General features: G+C 33.8%; 3 protein-coding genes across 4 annotated transcripts in view; 2 read left to right on the top strand and 1 right to left on the bottom strand.

The window, feature by feature from the left end:
• Window positions 1–1,464: 1,464 nt before the first annotated feature.
• Window positions 1,465–3,423, top strand: LOC107890887 (CASP-like protein 4A3). The gene is made up of 3 exons (XM_016815479.2): window positions 1,465–2,263; window positions 2,339–2,474; window positions 2,892–3,423. Exons 1-3 carry the CDS (start codon window positions 1,689–1,691, stop codon window positions 3,084–3,086), a joined length of 906 nt encoding a protein of 301 aa, XP_016670968.1. The 5' UTR covers window positions 1,465–1,688; the 3' UTR covers window positions 3,087–3,423.
• A 7,591-nt stretch (window positions 3,424–11,014) lies between these two features.
• On the top strand, window positions 11,015–16,372 carry LOC107890888 (1-deoxy-D-xylulose 5-phosphate reductoisomerase, chloroplastic). 2 transcript variants are annotated; one of them, XR_001682079.2, is made up of 13 exons: window positions 11,015–11,336; window positions 11,511–11,692; window positions 11,865–11,951; window positions 12,271–12,396; window positions 12,479–12,541; window positions 12,760–12,909; window positions 13,124–13,191; window positions 13,451–13,562; window positions 13,687–13,791; window positions 13,971–14,092; window positions 14,362–14,508; window positions 14,855–15,570; window positions 15,738–15,930. XR_001682079.2 is itself a non-coding variant. In XM_016815480.2 (13 exons), the coding sequence occupies exons 1-12, from the start codon at window positions 11,246–11,248 to the stop codon at window positions 15,904–15,906; spliced, it is 1,422 nt and encodes a 473-aa protein (XP_016670969.1). In that variant the 5' UTR covers window positions 11,015–11,245; the 3' UTR covers window positions 15,907–15,930; window positions 16,010–16,372. The 2 variants fall into 2 exon arrangements, 1 of the variants encoding a protein (XP_016670969.1); XM_016815480.2 differs by lacking the exon at window positions 14,855–15,570 and adding an exon at window positions 16,010–16,372.
• A 1,869-nt stretch (window positions 16,373–18,241) lies between these two features.
• The window catches only part of LOC107892485 (serine/threonine-protein kinase ATM), a 46,641-nt gene continuing 43,722 nt past the window's right edge, over window positions 18,242–21,160 (bottom strand). The window contains exons 68-71 of the mRNA XM_041101034.1: window positions 20,162–20,296; window positions 20,025–20,090; window positions 18,643–18,786; window positions 18,242–18,561 (exon numbers count right to left, since the gene is read on the bottom strand). Coding sequence (XP_040956968.1) covers window positions 18,484–18,561; window positions 18,643–18,786; window positions 20,025–20,090; window positions 20,162–20,296 — 423 coding nt within the window. The 3' untranslated portion in view covers window positions 18,242–18,483. The remainder of the gene's footprint in view (window positions 18,562–18,642; window positions 18,787–20,024; window positions 20,091–20,161; window positions 20,297–21,160) is intronic.

The raw sequence follows: 21,160 nt of genomic DNA, 5'->3' as shown, positions 1-21,160 counted from the left end.
AAGTGCCCAAATCGTTTTGTCATGGGTGCATTAAAGACCATTTTGGAGGGTTGAGTGGAGGTCGATAAGGAATTGGTTTGGTGCCTCGGCTAAGGCAATTTCAGTGCCTGCAATACGAGCAAGTAATCTCGTCTTTTTCTTAAAGACGCTACCGAAAAAATTATTATTCCAACTGATAAGGAATTGAGTAAAAGCTTCAATGGTAGGCTTTAAGGGGCGGCTAGGCTGGTTCCAGAAACTTTTCCACTATGTGAGGGAAATCATCATGAACGAGTCACATTTCCTGAAATCTAAAAGGGTTTTTTTCTTTCCAAGCATTATTCTCCAAAGAGATTAATATTGGACAATGGTCCGACCTTAAACGAGGGAGGTATTGGACTCGCACGTTCAAGAAAAGGATTCTCCAATTGGGTTGGCAAAAGCGTAGTATATGTTCTTGTATAAGATGACCTGCTTCCCTCAAATTTGTCCAAGTAAATTTAGGACCAGAAAAGACCCAGATGAATGAGACCACATTCATTGAGACAGTCGTTAAAAGCCTTTATTCTACTCGGGGAGGTACACGGTCCCCTCATTTTGCATGAGTGGAGATGACTTCATTGAAGTTACCAGTAGCAATCCCTGGTATATTATGGTTCCTAGCTACTGAAGACAAGTTGATCCACAAAGATTGTCGATTGTAACCACTGCCGAGAGTCATAAGAGCCAAATGCCACCTCTCCTACCAATAGTAGTTGTATCGCGCCAAGCATGAAAAAGAGAGCTTATTGACAACACCTGGCAGATTCGCAACTCTAAACTTTGTCTCCGTGATGACTATAATTTGAGGGTTCTGAATGAAGCCAGGGTGTTTTGCACCCTACAATCCCATGTTAACACCGTGAAAAACAGTCAACAAATAGTATTTTGCCACGTCATACCAAAGAAACGTGAGAGGAATTTACCGGTAAAAATCCTGGGCTTTGTCGTAAATTACTGCACTAGATCGAAAGCTAAAGCTCGAGGTAAATCAGTAAATTAAGAACTCGGGTAAACTATTAAAATAATTATTTTTATTTATTTTAAATTATATTTTAGTTAATTATCTTTAAAATGTTACGTTTTAGTCACTTACGTTATCATATTGTAACATTTTAATTACTGGATGTTAAGTACACTAACGGTGGAGCTGACGTAGTACATTAAATCATCATTTTAAATAAAAATTTTATATTAAATTATACAATTAATTCTTATAATTTTTTTTATTTTGAACCATTTAAATTTTTTTTTGAACTTTCCTTCTTCTTTTTTTAATTCGCTTCTCATTCTCCCTCAGTTTTCCTCCATTTTTCTTTTATTTTAATGAAATTTTGTTATGCTTTTTATTTATTAAAACTAGTCTCTATATTTTTATATTTTTTAACAATTTAATTTTTCTTTTTATTTCTTTATTTTCTTTTTTTTTTCTTCTCTTCTCATATTCTTACTGCAGAAATATAATCTTTACTCACCAAAAATAGCAGCTCGTTGTTAGACAAAAAAAATAAAAAGTAAATAGTTTCCCTTAAAAGTCTTATATTCTTCAATCGTTCTCTTTTCACTCACTCATTTTCTCGCTACCCCAAACCCTGATTTCTTTTTCTTTCTAATTTTAATTTTAGTTTGTTTCCTCTCTTTTACTCAGGCCATTAGATTTCCGGAAAGAAATGGAACCCAAAGCCTCGATGAAAAACAATCAAACTCTCGATGACATCATGAAACAATCCTCTTCCTCAAACTCCGACTCACTGTCTCACCTCGACTCGCCCCACTCACCTCTCCGATCAGACCACGGTGACTCCGTCCCACCCGATCCCCAAAATACCTCCTCTCCTCATGTTCCTCCGGCAGTCTCCCCCCCAGTTGACAACTGCAAGGCACTCGTCGCCTTCGACAAGTCCACCCAGTTCAACGCCAATTCTTCCCCGTTTGCTTCGCCTCCGCTTCCGCCGACTACTCCACCGCAACAACCCTTGCAATTGTCAGTGAACCGATCGGTGAGGGAGGAAGGACAGGGGATGACGACGAAGACGAAAGTGAGTGGTGGAGGGGGAAGGGGAGGAGGAGCAAGGGCAGTGGCGGCTGTGCTGAGGAGATCGAAGGTGAAGGAGACTGTGAAGATGGCAGCTCTAGGGTTTCGATTAAGTGAAATTGTTTTATGCTTGATATCTTTCTCTGTTATGGCTGCTGATAAAACCTCAGGCTGGAGCGGTGACTCTTTCGACCGCTATAAAGAATACAGGTTCTTCATTAAATGCTTCATTAAATGTCTACTTTTTACATTAACATGTTTCACTGAATATATATATTTTTACAGGTATTGCCTATCGGTAAATGTGATTGGATTTGTATATGCGGGGTTTCAAGCCTATGCTCTAGCTTATCATCTCATCATGCGAAAACATGTCATTCGCCATTACCTTCGTCAGCATTTTGATTTCTTCATGGATCAGGCAAGTTTTTTGCATTTTATAGAACACTTAATTGTAAACTAGCCACTTTAGCTTTCATTGTTAGCAGTTATTCACCCCTGGCATTTTCTTAATTACTATACAAGTTAATTTACTGCAACTCTCCCTGGATATGCCTCTTGGCTCTTGCCATGTTGTCGAGTATCAGTGTATCACTATTGGCAACTGTTAATTAGATTTCCCATTTCTTGTGATAGGTTGAGTTCACTTCACATGCCCTTGCATCCAATTTGCTAATAAAATTGCACCATATGTATGGATTTAAGTATTTTATAAGATACATATGGCTGTTTGAATCGCAAAATGTCCAAGTGAAACACAAAGGCATGCGTTTATATGTGCAAACAAAGAGCAAAATGCTGAAAGAGAATTGCTTGCTTCTTTGGTTTCATCTTGCAGATACTAGCCTATCTTTTGCTTTCAGCATCATCTGCAGCAGCCACCCGAATAGATGATTGGCAATCTAATTGGGGCAAAGATGAATTCACTGAGATGACTAGTGCCTCAGTTGCAATGGCCTTTCTGGCTTTTACTGCATTTGCATTAAGCTCGCTTTTATCTGGTTACGAACTCTGTACCCATGAATCTGCTTGATCTCTGAGGCAATTACAAAATCATAGCACGATTGGATTCAATCAACTTGAGCTGCACATTCGGTTTTCGTTATTGAACAGAGAACATATGATATCATGTTTTTCTTGTGAAATTTTTTCCCTTCAAAAGATAACAATGTAAGCATTCAGATTTGGATATGGTATACACCCTCTTATTGGTCATTTGGTGCCTGGTTCTTGTGTCTGCATAGGAGTTGGATTCTATCGCCCTGCACATCTGCTCTTATCAAGCTATCGGTAGGGTGATATTAATGTTGTCAAAGCCGGTTTTGTGGTGGATTCTGATCTAATATCGATATATATATATTCTCTTGTCACTCTTTTCTCTGGAGATTTCCCTGGAATCCAAGCAAAGGGAAACAATTATCCCAGCTAATTAATTGTGGCTGTACTTTTCTGATGGTTAATTTGGTTGTCCTCAATGCCTATGTATCTCCAGGGGAGAAACAAATTTATTTCATTTTTGGTAAAAAGATGGCGTACAGAATTAAGGTCTTGGATCAATTCATTCATGCAATCAACTCCCACAAAGTGATATCTGACATATTAGGGATCCAAATCTCATCATCTATATATAACCCTCTACTCTATGTTCAGATTGCTGCAACTTTCTTAGCACCTGAAGAAAAAAACTGGTAAGACTAATAGTATGGCTTTTGCTCCCAATGGAACAGAAAGATTGATAATTATGACTTCCACCCCCCATTTGGTTAGAGAAGAAAACAGATGATGAACCACTAGAAGTTTACATGTCTGTGTCTTAGCATTTGTTCTTTCAAAAAATGTATTCATTCTCATGAAGAGATATAAATATTGAAATGTTTTTAGGTATATTTCTATCATTTAAAAAAATAATTGTCAGTGGATTGATTAGTGCAAATTTATGGATCTCGTGGAAAATTAGGACGGGTTGATGCTATTCAAGAAAAACTTGACCGTGTGTTGGTGATGGTGGAATGGAATTTGATATTTCCTTCCGCCAACAAATTGTGGTGCAATTATTCAGGACAGTTGGAACTTGAGTACGGGAGATATGGGTGATCACAGCACCTATGGAAAACTCAGGACTACCTTCTCATTTCTCCACGAATGGAGTAGGTCGAAATTCGGCAACAATAGAAAGATGATGGCCAAACTCCTTAAAAACCTGCTTACCTACAATTGGCCCAGACTACCACTTAAACAAGGTATGAAGCTCAAGCCATGAAAAAGAAACTCGATTCCATCTAGGAGATGGAAGAAATAATTGGCTCAAGCTTGGCAGTCTCAACACTATTCAACATCGCAACACCAATGCCATTCGAAGAAATAAGGGGCTTGACGGGAAATGGGTTGATGAAGAAGATAAGGTGTCTGAGTTGTTCCATCATGTTCTAATTCCTAGAATTAATGAATCGCTTGCAATGGTGGACAAGTTGATTCTTCAAAGAGATGAATGTTGTTCTTATGGATATTGTCCCTAATGAGGAAATTGAAAATGTTTCTAAAATCGGTTCCCTTAAGGCCCTTGGGCCCAATGGTTTCTCTGGCACTTTTTGCCTCAACTTTTGGGATTTGATCAAGGAGGGCGCTGACGGTTTTCAATTTTTCTTTCCAGCACCAGATTCTTATTAAAAAGTCAACTACACGAACACTATATTGACCATGAAAGCAAATGACCAGGAGTTGATCTCTCAAAGTCGCCCCATTGGCTATTGTATTTTCATGTACAAAATCACTCTTAAGGATACTTTCTTTCAAATATTATATACCCTCATCGAGTTTGCATTTGTGACCGATCAACAAATTCAACAAAGCATTATCATCCCGCGTAAAGTTTTTCATGCATTATAGAAACGAAGATAAAGGAGAAAAGAGGCTACAACTATTAAATTTGACATGATTAAGATTTATGACCAAATTTCTTGGAAATTTCTCAATCAACTCCCATGAAAAATGAGTTTTTGTGACCAATGAATTGTGGCATGACACGAGTTTTCACTGTCCGTCTAGGCTTTGTGATCGATGGTGAGAGAGCAAAGAAGGGTTTGCTCTAAAAAGAGGTCTTAGACAAGGCAACCTCTTGTTTCCCGTACCTTTCCATTATTATGGCCAATGTGTTGTCTCTTCTTCTCGAGTAAGTTGTGAATGATAATCACTTTGATGGATTAAAGATCAATCACTTTTGCCTAAGAATCTCCCACCTCCAATTTGTCGATGATTGCCTACTCTTCACCATTGTTGACTTCTAAAATTGTGATTCTTTAACCCGAATAATTATTTTGTTTCAAAAGGCGATGAGCGAAGAAGTTAACATTTCTAACTCAATAGTTTACTTTTGGATTAAATCAATATTTAGGGCTTAAACTTGATAACTATTCTCACAATAGGGCTTGAACTTTTTTGGGGTCTACGTTAATCTTTGAACTTAGCAATTATTTTCACATTTGAGCTTGATAAGCAAAGTAATACCAACTTGAGTTGTACTTGTTGAAACTTTTTTTTTATGGAAGTTGGACTTTAAGGTGGATAAATTAATTTAAGAAGGGCACCATGGTGAAAAAAAGTGAGCTAAGGGGTTCTAGAGCTTGGACTATGAGATGTTATTCGTGTTAGCATAAATAACAGTTTACAATATAGAGCAGTGAAAAATATCGAACATAAATACCTCCGGCCATTGCCTGAACTAATGAACCACGAATCACTGCAGTTCCAACACTTCGATACTTAGAGCTTCTGACATAAAATGGTTAAGTAAAGCTCTAATGTAAGATAAGCAAAGAAATGATAAGTAAAAGAAGCATGAGAGGAAGATGATGTTACTTAGGACCTTGAGCCAAACTGCCTTGGAGATCAAGTATGGGTTAATTGATAGTTCCCCATTTTTGTTCTTAGCTGAGCCGAAGTATATTGTATGGGATATAAGGTAATCTGTGTCAGGAGCGCGGCACATGAAAAGTGCCCATATGTGATCCCACCAAGTGTTGGAACCTATAAAAGTTTGTTTCATGTGCTGCTAGATGTCTTTTGTTAAGGCAAAACTTGATCTTGGGCTGGGGTATTATTTGGGCATTAGCCCAATAATTCTTAGCAATTTGTCAATGATTAGAATTCGAGTTTCATCAACAATTGATTTAACAGTAACTGAAATCTTAAAAAAAAACCTTACAGTTATCAAAGTTTACTTGGAAAAAGAAAGAAAAGAAAGAATCTGGAATGATGAAAAGAAGCACCTGTTTAATAATTAAGAAAGAGTTGGAGTGAGAACAAAATTAGGGGAGATGCTTGTGTCTAGAAAGACAAAAGATGACCAAAATGCGCCCACTTATATTTCATGTTTCCTACTTAACCAATTATACGCAAGTTATTTGTGAAGAGACAAACTTCATGAAATGGAATATCTCCAAATTTCACAAACTGTAGATCCCTTCTCTTATTTTACTTCAACTCAATACAATTATTTATAAGAATTCTACCCATTTTAATTGCATCAACCCTCATTTTTTTATTACTTAAAATTAAAATTAAACAAAAAATTATAATCATAATCATAATCAATCACGACCATTTATCAGGGGTGAGCAAAATTTGATTCGATTTAAAAAAATCGATTTTCGACTTAATTAAATTGAGTTGTTCGAGTTATTCGAGCCAACTCTAATAAGTAATTCGAGTTTCAAGTCGAGCTGAATTTTACAATTCGAATAACTCGAATAACAAATTGGTGTAAATACTCCTTTAGTCTCTAGCAATTTTGAAAATGAGCAAATTGGTCTCTCTCTCAACAAAAATCATAAATAATTTAAAATAATTTTTAAACTTCAAAATATTTATAAAAATTCTAAAATCTATATATTTTTTTAAAAAATAACAAATCCTAAAATATATATATAAAGAAAAATAAAATTTTTAAAATTTTCTAAAATAATGATTTTGGGATCTAAATAAGTTAATTAATAGTTCAAGTTGATCATACTAAAATATAATATTTTTTATTATATTGCTTTGAAAATTTTTTGATTTGAAATTTACATGCTTTAATATGGAATTAGTTATATTATAACAATATTTTAATTTGACACATTTAATTTTTTTAATTTAACTCGAATTATTTCACTCGATTCGGAAAAATTCAAATCTAATTTTTTACTCAGAAAAATAAGAATCGTCAATTCTTACCATTGTATAATAGACTTTTAAGTCAACTATCAATTTAATTAAACAGAATAATATATCGATAATTTTAATATAATTATGAAACCTGTAAATAAAAAAACTTCACTCGCATCTTAAAAATTTCAGAGTTTACATGTTATTATTATATCAAAGTGTGGTTGGCGCAGAAATTCTGATTTTAACAATGAATTGTTAAACGTATTGCTGAATGAAGAATCTTTAGATTTGAAGAAGACGATAAAATTTTTATATAAATGAGACATTGGGATTTTCTCTCTTTGTCCTTACATCCTTTCACCTTCTTTTCTGATGAAACGAGGAAAAACGAGAAAGTTAATATTTTAATTTCAAAATATAGAGAACTCAAAAAAGTTACCGTCCAATTAATTTAACTCATCAGAATTTATTCATACTTTATTTCGTGTTTCAACAGCTACTTAGTAATTAAATTCGGGTGTAATTACTTAATATTACATATAAATGACATGTTCGAGTAACCATTATAATTGGTAAATTTCACTAAATTAGGTATAATTGACGCATCTTGATTACACTTCCCAATTATTAGAAGCAATTACTTGGTTAATTACATCCAAATCCAATTATATTATTGTTTTCTAAATACTCGTTCATTATTTAACTTTAAAAATTATTTTTTATACAAGTTTTAAGTTGTAAAAATTATATTATAAACATGAACACGTATAAATATTTAGGATGATTAATGACCAATTTTTTTTAAAATTATATTATAAATATTAACAAATTTATATTATAAAACCGATTCATATTAATTTTATAAAGTTATTATAAAAATTATATTATTTAAATCTTAAAATTTTTCTAAAGTTATGGTAAATAAGTATATTGTAAAAAATAATTTACATGTTATAAAAATGTGTCACAATATGTTTGTTTTTCTTATAATTTTTATTAGTAAACATATTATCAACTACTTTTTTTGAAATAATATTTTACATATGATTATTTGATTTTAATTTTTATTACTCATTTAAAAAAATATCGTACCGATAATTTTTTATAGTAATTAATATACTTTAAAAATATAAATTATGTAATTGTGTAATTATAGTTTGTACTACCAAACATGACATAAAAAATTACGATGTAATTACGCTTCATCAATCAAACACATCTAGAAAATTACAATTTTTTATAATAACACTTTCACCGAATTACTTTTTGCTATTCAAGTAAATCTTTAATAAATATTTAAGTTTGAAATTATATCCATAATCTCATTTGACTATACAATCCAATTATTTTAATATTATTTAGTAAATTTAAAAAAAATATTATTCACTCTAGTTGAATATTTTAATATTAATTTTATTTTTAAATAATTTTACTAATTGAGACAATGTGTAATTAATGAATGCACCAACTTTATAAATTTTTGGATATAGTAAGTACTACATATAACTATTATATATATGTGATTTTGTTTGATATAAAGTGAAACAAATTTAATTAAGTAAATTATGTAAAAAGTATTAGAAATTTTAGTGTATGGAAATTACAGGTTTATAATATAATTGTGTGTTTAAAAAATAACATACAATAAATAAGAAACGTATAGTTTAAAATTAATTAATCATGACGAAATTAAAATTAAAAAATATTAAATTGGGAGCAAAATAAAATTTAAACACATAAATGCATTAGATAAATAATACTAAATGCACTAGAATGATTTATCATAATTTTGTCAACAAAAGTGAGTTAGTGTGGAGTTGACTTATGACACCAACTCAATTAATAACGTTATTAATATGTACAACTAATGGAGATAATAATTTGTGCATATTAAAATAAAAATGTATAAAACACATCAAAATGAAGCTCTAGTTGAGTGGTGAATTTAAAATTTTACTCATCAAATTGACGCGGATTTAAATCCCACGATATGCATATTTTAATTAATTTTAATTGAAATGAAAATACTAAAATGCTCTTAAATAGCATAACTTATTTTAATTATGAAATAATATTTTCATAATTTCTTAATAGAATTGGTGGTCCGGTTGAGGGTGACACGAACTTAGTAAAACACTTGATAAATAATAAGTATATATATACAACTAATGGAGAATTGGATAGTAGCTTGTGCATATTAAAATAAAAATGTATAAAATACATTAAAATTAAATTTTAGTTGAGTGGTAAATTTAAGGTTTTACTAAATAAATTGGTACAGGTTTAAATCCTACCATATGCATATTGTAATTGATTTTTGTTAAAATAAAAAGACTAAAATACTCTAAAATATTATAACTTATTTTCATTACGGAAGAATATTTTCATAATTTTTAACTGAATTGATGACTCGATTGAGAGTGACACTAACTCAATAAAATACTTAATACTCGAATTCATCATATTAATTTTGTAGTTGAAAATTATTTTTTTAAATTACAAATATTATATTTTAAAATAAAAATAAAGTCTTGTTTTTAAGTGAATAGTTGGTTTTAGTCAAGAGTTATTTCTTAAAATAGAAAATCTAATATCCCTAATTTATTTTTTAATTATAATATAATATTGGCTTTTACATGGTTTCTTTAGGTAAGTTAAGTTGGTGTCAAAGATTTAGAGGGCTATTTTTTTTATATGACTAGTGTTGATGACGTTAGATTTGTGGATGTGTAATTGAATTTTAAAATATAATTTAATTAAAATATATAAAATTAATTTAATAATTTTATTGATGGATTTGGTATTAATTTGATTTGTAGTATTAATTTAATAATACACTTAAATAATAGTATAGATATATAAGAATACCTTATAATTAATCAGTTAATTTATAAAATAAAATAAAATAATTTTCTAATTCCTATCACACAAAATTCAATTGAAAATTTTATAATAATAAAAATGATAGAAACGACAAGAAGTTTATGCATGCAGTAGAAAATATTGCCAAAAAAATATGTTTGGTACCTATAATATTTGCGCACCCACAACGCGATAGTGGGTGTTTTCTTTATTCAGCAATATAGTTATTTTTAAGAGAAACATATAATAAACGTTTTCGTAATTCTATTTCAAAAGAATAAAATTATCACATTATTGCTCATTCCTTTATCCTCTTGTCTTAAAAAGTCAAAAAGTACAATGTAGTATACTTAAGCATGTATTACCATCCCACTTCTTCCATTGCTTAACTATATTTATATTGCTCAATCAGCAAACCACCACCACCGGCCGTCTTCCACTTCCACTTCCACTTCACTCATTTATTTCAATGTCCTTACTCCCCAAGTTTAATTAAGATAATATTTATATATTTTGTGAAAATAATTCTAATTTATCATCAATTTTTGATTTTTTTCAATCTATTTTTTCCAACAAGCTTAATGAACAAATTTAAAGTTTCAAATTTTATTTTCTTTCAAAAAAATTCAATATTTCATAAGTTTATTTATCGAGAAGTTTTTCAAATTAAGAATTATTTTTTTAATTTAATGTATTATTTATTTATTTTATTATTTTTCACATGTAAATATATATAATATATATTTTTCTTAAGTTTTTAATTGTTATATCAAATTCAGTCAAAAAAATATAAAATTGATTAACATATTTATATTGATTAACAAGTTTTTTATGAAACGACCAGGGTAGCTGAGACCATCATCTTGGGTCTTAAAGACTATACTACCAGAACCATAGTGGTAACTGGTTAGTATATGTGTATGTTATTGATGATGTTACCGTCCCAATTGTCCCATTGCCCAACTATATATACATATGCTAAAAACAAACGCCAGCAGACCACCCCCACCACCCTTTGCCACTTCCACAAACTCCCCCACCTCCACAAATTTATACCAATTCCTTATTCAAAGAGTTCTCAAAGTTTTTTCTTTTGGCACCCCCACTTTTTATTTCTCCAAAGCCTAGCCTGGTGTGATTTCCTTTTTGTTTTGAGTTAAAAGGGAGTTCCTTTTCACAGTTATCATGGCTTTGAATTTGGTTTCTCCTCCTGAAATCCATTCTATCTCCTTCTTGGGTTCAACTAAGTCCAGCTCCTTCTCCAAGCTATTTCCAGGTTTTTATTTTTTTGCTGCAACTTATCCTAGTTTCATCCTTTCTTTCTTCCGTGCTTGGTTTCCTAGACACCTGGAAAACTGTTTTTATTTGTTTAAATCCCTGAAAATGCTTCTCTTTTGGTTTCTTGGGTTTGGATTGTATTTTTAAAGATTGTTGTTTTGTGAATTTTAAGGGGGTTTTGTTTTGAAGAAGGACTGTGGCACCACGTTTGGGAGGAAAGTTCAATGTTCAGCTCAGGCTCCTCAACCACCACCTGCATGGCCTGGACGAGCTTTTCCAGATCCCGGACGCAAAACTTGGGATGGCCCCAAGCCTATCTCCATCGTTGGTTCAACTGGTTCCATTGGAACTCAGGTGAAATGGGGCAAAGCGAAAAACTTTTAATTGTTACATGCTAAAAGTAACTTTTTGGCCTTTTACGATTAAACTGTCTGGCGGCCATTTGCCTATGTAGCTTTTTGCTCCAGTTTTAGGCTTGCATAGCACCTGATCAAATTGTTTAGAATCACAATTTGGTGTTTTGCAGACGTTGGACATAGTTGCAGAGAATCCAGATAAATTCAGAGTTGTGGCGCTTGCTGCTGGTTCAAATGTGACCCTTCTTGTTGATCAGGTAGCAATTCAGTTTTACGGGCAACTTGTAATGCGTTAGTGTTTTCTTACATAAAAACCATTTGGAGATGTCAACCTTGGGCTTGAGTAGCTTGATTCATGGACTAACATGATTTTGGTGTCATCATGACCTACTGATACTTGAGTCATCTGTGGTTCTGTAGTATAATCTCATATAAACTGGTTTCAGCAGATGCTTAAAAGTGTTACAATCAATATGATAATTTTTTCTTATAAGATTTAAAACATGAATTGAGTTTTTGCTTAAATGAATAGGGAGTAGCAACTGTGTAGGCTGATAATTGTTCTGCTTATTACAGGTTAAGACATTCAAACCTCAATTGGTTGCTGTTAGAAACGAGTCTTTGGTAAATGAACTAAAAGAGGCTTTGGCTGATATGGAGCAAAAGCCTGAGGTTATTCCTGGGGAATCAGGTGTTATAGAGGTACCTATCATTTAGTTCTTTGTTTCTTTTATTTAACAAGATAAAGCAACTTTTAGTATTTAGATGGCTTAAAATTTTCCAGGTTGCTCGCCATCCAGATGCTGTCAGTGTAGTTACAGGGATAGTAGGCTGTGCGGGATTGAAGGTACGCACTGATATCTGCAGATATATCTCTGCATCCTCCATGCATAGCTTCCTTTGTATCCACTGAACAAAGTATATTCAAGATATTATGAACTACAGTTTACTGTCAACCATTAGAATATTTATTAGAAAGAGAAGTAAATAGTTTGTTGTTTATTAGTATATATTTTTTGCGCTGCTAAAATCCTGATCTTTTATTTTATTTTTTATATTTTGTAGCCTACAGTTGCTGCAATAGAAGCAGGCAAAGATATTGCTTTGGCCAATAAAGAGACCCTGATCGCTGGTGGCCCCTTTGTCCTTCCTCTTGCTCACAAACATAAAGTAAAAATTCTTCCTGCTGATTCTGAACATTCTGCCATATTTCAGGTGCGGAACCATAATACAATGAATAAGATTATTTGAAAATTGCTCATATTTCAGAGATTATTTGTCAAATGTGTTGTTTTCTTGTCAAAAGTTGGTTGTCTTTGCTCTTTTTTTGGTGTAACTTGTTGCATCAACTTGCTTGAGCTGTCATTTTATTGCTTAACTCATTCTTGATAACTACAGATCAAGCTCATAGAATCTTGTGTTTCTTCAGTGTATTCAGGGATTACCAGAGGGTGCACTTCGGCGTATTATTTTGACTGCATCTGGTGGGGCTTTCAGGTGTAGAATCGTAATATAAGTTAGAATGATTAAGTTTGTAAGTTGAAAGCCTGATATAATGAACTGTTTACTTGCTGACATCTCCTTACTTTCTGTCTTCAATTGAAAAGAAATTGACATTGTTAAAACTAGGCCTGGATGTGCATAAACATGAACTTCCATTTCGATTATATTTTTTACTGAACATTTAATATAACTTGCTTTAACATCACTAAGAAAGAAGCTGTATTGAACAATTTGCTCATTTTCTTCCACATAGGGATTGGCCTGTTGATAAATTAAAAGAAGTCAAAGTAGCCGATGCTTTGAAGCATCCTAACTGGAATATGGGGAAAAAGATTACTGTGGACTCTGCTACCCTTTTCAATAAGGTTTAGTTTTATCAAACGTCTCATTCAAAATTACAAGCATTGTACTTTTTAATATATTATGTCATCATTTAGATGTCAACCTAGTCTAAATTACTAGCATTAAGTGATTTTGTCTATTTGACAGGGTCTAGAAGTCATTGAAGCTCATTACCTATTTGGAGCTGAGTATGATGATATTGAGATAGTAATTCATCCGCAATCTATTATACATTCAATGGTTGAAACACAGGTGTTACTCTTAACTTAATCTTGTTGGCTACTTCTTCTTGGTGATGTTACAAATGTTACATGTTGTTTACCGTTTAGTTTGTGCGGGACCTGTGCCCTTGAATTGCAAGATGTGGAGAGCATAGAATGGAATTGAATTTTCATTTCCCATCTTTATTTTTGCATTTTCTTGTTTTGAAGGATTCATCAGTGCTGGCTCAGTTGGGATGGCCAGATATGCGCTTGCCAATCCTCTACACTATGTCATGGCCAGAAAGAATTTATTGCTCTGAAATAACTTGGCCTCGCCTTGATCTTTGCAAGTAATTAGTTTGTCTCCTTTCAAAATTTACTTCACCACTAATTTAAGTTTTCAAAGTTTGATAGGTTTTCATTTGACTTACAATTAACAGAAATAATACTTGTGATGATAATAATAATGCTAATAGCCTGGTGCCTGCAGATTTGATATAACAGTGTATTTACTGCATGTTACCTTTGAAACTTTTGTTGGTTGAAAAAGTAAGTTTATTGAAAATGCATTACCTCCATACTCATTCTCATGGGTTAAGTTGGTTGATGGATGATGCAGGCTTGGTTCACTAACTTTTAAGGCTCCTGACAACGTGAAATACCCCTCCATGAGTCTTGCCTATGCTGCTGGGAGGGCTGGAGGCACGATGACAGGAGTTCTTAGTGCAGCTAATGAGAAAGCTGTGGAATTGTTCATAGACGAAAAGTAAGTCTTTTGTTTCCTGATGTTATCTTGTTAACAAATGTTGCTTTCACTTTACAGTTTTATGTCTGGGTTCTGCCTTTACCTTTCATGGGAATTTTGATTTTTTTTTATAAGGTTAAAGCATGAATTCAGTCCCTCTACTCAATTTTAATGAATCGAGTCCATGTACTTTTATTTTTAAAAAAATTATGGACTAATTGATAGCAAAAAAAGATTCTCCCTTTCTTATTATCCACCTTAGGCCTAGCTGAGAGAAGTAGCAAGCTCTAGTGGATTCATCCAATAGTTCTTCCACCAAGGGATTAAAGATCTTTCCTTGACCAGAAGATTGTTGGGTTGCCTATAGGTCTGCCCATCCTCCTGATGATGCCTGCATCATTCATCTCAACAACCATTTTCTCTCTCTCTCTCGTCTTCTGTATGATAAGGTATCAGTATGGCCTTATTTTGACTGTTTGAGAATTATCCACCGAAGTGGTCTTATGATCATGCTACCTATGAGGTAGCTCGTCCGAAACTTCAAACAGCAGAGCATAGTGAGCTATATGTCTTTGGAGGTCCTCTGTCAGTATGTGGTTTGCATTTTGATTCTGACGTGCATTGTTGGTAATGGGAGTCATAATTGAGGTGCTTGTCAACAGCAGACTGCATTGACCTGTAAAGTTCCACACAATTGGCCCTATTTGCTTGAGCCACTCTACCCCCACTACCTATTCACAGTCCATGAGAACTAGCACCAAGAAATCAGTTTTTTTGCTGTGAACTTCATGCCCACATTTAACTGCTTCACAACTAGGATCTTGTCGCCATTTGCTACTGTCACACTGCACCCAGCAACAGACCAAGTGTGGAACCCCAACCTCTTGATCTGAGATTGGTCAATGAAGTTTATGCTAGCATAATCAATCAAGCGAATCACCTTGAGGTGCTTAATTCTGCCTTGGGTACTCATACTCTGACAATCTTCAGTTCCCAGTAACGCATGGAGTGATATGATTGGCCGTGGCACTCAGCCTTGTTATTCACAAACTCTTTGTTCTACACAAACCGAGAATTCTTCAGGTTCTGGTGGAACTTTGAATCATCTGCTGGTTTCTTATAGTGTTGGGATTCCATACATGTGTAGTAGTATTTTTATTTTAATTTATGTTGCTCGGACATGGGTGTGGATATGATCCTCCTGTGGTTATCGATGACTTGGAGCTAAATAAATTGTTACCCAATTTCAGGATCAGCTATTTGGATATTTTTAAGGTGGTGGAATTAACATGTGAGAAGCACCAGGAAGAATTTGTGGCCACTCCTTCCCTAGAGGAGATTATACATTATGACCTTTGGGCTCGAGACTATGCTGCTAGCATACAACAATCATCTGGTCTGAGTCCCGTTCTTGCTTAACTGATGGCTTGCACATGTTACAAGGTGAATACCCTAACAAACTCGTGTACAACTCTTTTCATGTGTATTCCTTACCTAATAGATTTCTCCCCTGCACCCCCAGACCAAACCAGGCTCTATCTTGAAGACTCGGAAGTTCTCAGTTTATGCCGAAGGCTAGCATTCTTTCAAAGATGCCTAGTATCATGTGTCTCGATATGAAGATATCGATATCATTCCCCCGTTTAGTTGTATAATGTCCAATTTAGAAGTGGCAAATTAAAGAATATAGAGCATGGCATGTTGCGGTTGGGTGTAAACATAGGACAAATGCGAGCAATCAATAGCAGCCTCCGCTAAACAGGGTTGTTTTTATTACATCTAATTGATGTCATGTTTATGTTTATGTTTTTTTTTTTTATGATATCATTGTACTGAAACTGTTAAATATTTATATAAAACTTTGACAGGTTAATAGTGCTTGGCATATTTGTGAATTTATATTATGTTTGGGTTCTCCATTTGAAATCACCCAAGTGGTAATGTTTGGTATAAATATTTAATTAGATAAATATATAATGGGAGATCTGAGCAAAGTGACAGATTGCGGCGGAAGAGCAACTAGGTAGAGTGACATGCGTGCTTGAATTCAGGAGTGGGCAGAAGTTGAAAAGGGGATAGAGAGGGGAAAAGCTGACAGGCTGACAGTGGTGGGATGAAACGGTGGTGGAGCAAGGCTAAGAGTGGAGGCGCGATGCAGGGATATAAACAGTGAGGAAGTTGTCTAAGGAACTGAGGAGCTTTTACAAGTGGGAAAAAGATAAGATTCAAGGAAATCAAGGTAAATTTAGGACTAAAAGTGAAAGAGCTTTTGAGTGACAATAACCTTCGCCGGGAAAATGGCTTACACCAACGGCAACAACTCTCCCTCAAGAAAAGAAAACAAGAGTCAATTCTACTCCAACTATTGAAATGATGTGTGAAGAACTCGAACAGAAGAAATTTAACAGAGTAGAGAAGAAGAGAAAAGAGATTTCGAGGGAGAAAGAGATGAGAGATGAGAGTCGAGAGATGAGCAAACCAATCCACTGAATTGCTTAACAATTTTCCCCCATGAATGGTGCTTAAGAGGGAAACTAACGATTTCTGAGAACAGACTGGCAAGCTGTTAACTAATAGTTGCCTTAAAACACATTGTTTTCATTAAATGGTATTGACTCAAAACGTGTCGTTTTGAACACGACTCAGACCCTAACTACAACGGACTATTTCATTAAAATTTTCTAACGCCAAAAACGCAGCGTTTAACAATTACGCTAAATAAAGCAATAACAGAAATAAAAAAAATTTCAAAACCACAACAATGGTGCTGCATCCTTCCATAACATAACAAGACCGTTGCTTGGAAGTTTCAAGGACATCAAAGAGTTCGCATCTTTATATGGCTTCTCCTTAAACAACGATTACTCACTAATGTGGAATAAGTGAGGCGAGAGATTGGAAATGATAGCTCTTCTTTGTTTTGCAGAAATGAATCAGAGGATGTTTTGCATGTGATTAAAGATGCCTGCAACAAGATAAGTATGGTTGAAGATTATTCCGGTAAGTCAGAGTAGTAATTTCTTCTTGGATAATCTCCATGAGTGGTTAGCTTCATATTTTCAAAACTCCTTGAGGCAAACCTTGGGGAGGTAAACTTGTTTTGCCTCTTTGGTTTGCTTGCTTGGCATATATAGAAGAATAAGAATCTTTTCATTTTCCAGAGTGTAACTTGGAGCCTGTTCGAAATTGTTAAAGTCTTATGATTGAGCTAAATAGTATAGCTCTAGCTCCAACTCACAATGAAGACTTATTAGTGCGGCATGAAATTAGATTTGAGAACTCTCTACCAAGTAACTGGGTCCATTTAAGCACTGATGGTGCCATTAAGACAAACTCAAGAACTGCATCAACTGAAGGAGATTTATGTTACAAAAATAGAGATCAAATTCTAGGGTACAAACCTTATTTGGGGTAGTGTTCAATCTTTGATGTTAAATTATGGGGTATGATAGTCTTGTTCTTCTTCAAGGCCATAGGTATCAAAGGATGACAATTCAAAGTGACTGCTTGGAAGTGATCAAGATTCTCCAAAGACACTTCAACAGAATCAAAATTTGCTTTGATCAAGCTTATCCAACAACTTTTGATGCCTGTCAACCACTACCAAACTATTGATCCTCTTAAAGAAATGCTAACAATCTTTTTTACTCTGATAAAGCAAGTGATGTTTTTGTTCAGTTTAATATGATGTAATTCAACAGTCTGTTTCTTTTCAAAAAAAAAAAGTTAACTGAAATGACATAAAACATGTCGATTTGTCAATCTTTTTGCTTGGGTTATACTTATTAGTATTGAATTGAAAAGCAAAGAGTTAACCGATTTGACATCAGGTTTTTAAGTCGTTGAATCCAAATTTTATAGAAGCAATCTTGAATTTCAGAAACCCTAAAATTCCCCAATAAAAAGAAATCCGCCTGTACAAAAACATGATTGGGTGTAAATGTAAAGGGGCCCGGGGGTGGGGGGTACCGGGGAAAAAAGAATATGGAAAAGGGATCACATCCAAGCTCCCCATCCAGGAAACATCTGACATAATCTCTCAGGATCAATGGCATATTGAATCAGTTGCTGAACCTACATCACATTAATCAAACATTTCAATTTGAACTCCATTGATTTAGGACCAATAATGTGACAGCTGAAATTGAATATTACCTGCCCGTGGACACTTCTCATTTCACCTTCTTCATATCCATCTAACTTTTGTTTTACACGCAGGAGAGCACGTGCAGCATCCTTATTACCTTCATAATCATCTTGGGAACCTTCTATGCTTGTATCCAAATCGTAATCTGTTTCCTGTTAACCAACAAGAGGGAAAAACAGAGAATATATGCTGTGAGAAGATGCGTATCATTTCCAGAAACATATGTCAAAGCAGTTCAGCAAATTTACTGTTTACATAAAAGTGCTGGTTCTCTTATAAAAGATTAAATTTGGTGATGACTCCAAGTGAACTATTGCTGAAATAATTAAGCTTGCAATTTGGAACTTTTTCAGAAAATGGTTTTGAATTTCAATTTAATGCAAAATGCGTGATAAACACATAAATGTAATGATATCAGTGATTATTTTTCAAATTCATTAATTTGTTAGATATTTCATTTAGCGGTGAATTTGAAATTCCTATAAATATATTTGCGATTTTGAAATTCATATTTTAAATCTTACAAAATAGGATATTGAATCTTAATTAATTCACAAACACATATATAATCCATGCATTTCAATTCCATAATTTATATAACAAATGGAATCCATATTTCCAAGCACAGCATAAGATGATAGTATAGAATAGATGCTACATCTTACCACCAATTGTCACTAATGCAACAACTAAAATTTGACTTTTATTACTAGAAAGAGAAACAGAAACCAAAGACATAAGAAGGCGAACAGCAAGTGCTAGGTATCGAATCCCAACTTAGTAGGACACCACTTAGTTTTGGACAGTGTTGTTGGAACCAGACCGGATGAACTGGGAACTGGCTGAATTAGCTTATAAATTTTAATATATATTTTTAAATTTATTAATGTTATGGATTTTTAATTATTTAATTAATTATCATTGGACCAAGGCCAATTGGTCGAACCAGTTGAAACGGGAATTGGTGGTCTGACCAGTTGACCACCGGTCCAGTGTTTGAATCATTGGTTTTGGAGGCGAGTAAACCGATTGGACGCCCCAAGTTACCAAAATTTGACTCTCCTGTACTCCAAAGAAAGGAATACCCAACAGGTGGCCTATTTAATGAATCAGTCCCCAACTAACTAGTTCAATTAGATTATTTACATACCTTAGGTGGCTTAACTGAGTTATATACATACATATTACTAACCAGCTATAAAATAGAATATGGAGGCGAGGAACTCTATTATTTGTTTATATAAATGGTAACAATTATGAATTTCTGGTCTATCATTAAGCCAGCAGTTAGGTTGGGTTTTAATTGCTAATGTCCATCGTCTTGCTCTTCGTTTATCTCAACCAAAGAAATGTTGAACTTCAATGCAAAAAATATTGTTCAAGAAAATACCTTTTGACGCTGCAAAGCCTTCAGGGGTGATAAAGCCCACTTATAAAGAGGATCATGGATAAAAACCTGCAAATAGTTTTCATCATCAGGAAAGGATACTTAATGTGGGGAATTTAAGTTGTCCACGGAAGTCATACCTCGATAATAGTCATTAGAGCTTCTTTGTTTGTTCGCATTACAGAGAGAGTTTCCTCGCAACATTTTCTGAAAACACCTTCCACTCCAGCAACACCCATGCCATCGATGATGTCTCTTGTTAGCCTGAACGGAACCTGGCACAATTAAAGGAATAATCGGTGAGAAATACTAATAGCTGACAAATCCTTGAGGATTTGCTGACTCGAATAAAGGAATTCAATCCTAGATTCTCCAATATTGTACATAGATAAAAATCTAAACAAGAAAGACCATTTCTCTCAACCCAGAAAAACCATAATATCTTGTCTCTGAAACCTAAAATCCAACCCAAACTGAGACCAACCAGTTAAACAAAGAGAAGAATGAGAAGCTTTGAAATCTTCTTACTTTAATAGAAAAAAGGTTGATACATGTTCATTTGCACATTTAGGTAACCATTCCTTATCCCATTCTCTTAACTCAAGGGAAAGTACAACACAATAAATCTGAGTTGTTGATTCGGGTGCTACTGATCACATTACCAAAAGGTCATATGACTTCACTACATATACTACATCTCCCGGAACCAAAAGAGAGTTACCAATGGTAAAATGGTGTCAAATTGCAGGAAACATAATTACTCCCCTCATACCCCTCTCCCTGAAACCTGTGCCACACGTGCCTAAACTTGCTACTAATCCTTTGAACATCCATAATTGACAAAAGATCCAAAGAATCTAAAATGCAAACTGGCTATGTCACCTACGGATTGTTTTTTTTAAGGAATTGATTTGGTTGACTTAAATCAAGGAGAGATTACACAGATCTTCTACAGCTGTAGAATAGTCGTGTTTCTTCCCTTATTTAGTTGCTAAAATCTGGCCATTAATTTTCTGGTTACTCCTAAGAAAGATTTCCTCCTAAGCTTGTGTAATTTAGTTTCCTACAGTAGTGGCGATTGTACAGTATAAGTTTTAAAGTCTATTTCACAGAAATATGTCAGATTTCTCATTAATTAA

Source organism: Gossypium hirsutum, chromosome D09 (assembly GCF_007990345.1).
Source record: "Gossypium hirsutum isolate 1008001.06 chromosome D09, Gossypium_hirsutum_v2.1, whole genome shotgun sequence".
Classification (NCBI taxonomy): Eukaryota; Viridiplantae; Streptophyta; class Magnoliopsida; order Malvales; family Malvaceae; genus Gossypium; species Gossypium hirsutum.
This window is presented reverse-complemented; position numbering and strand designations above follow the sequence as displayed.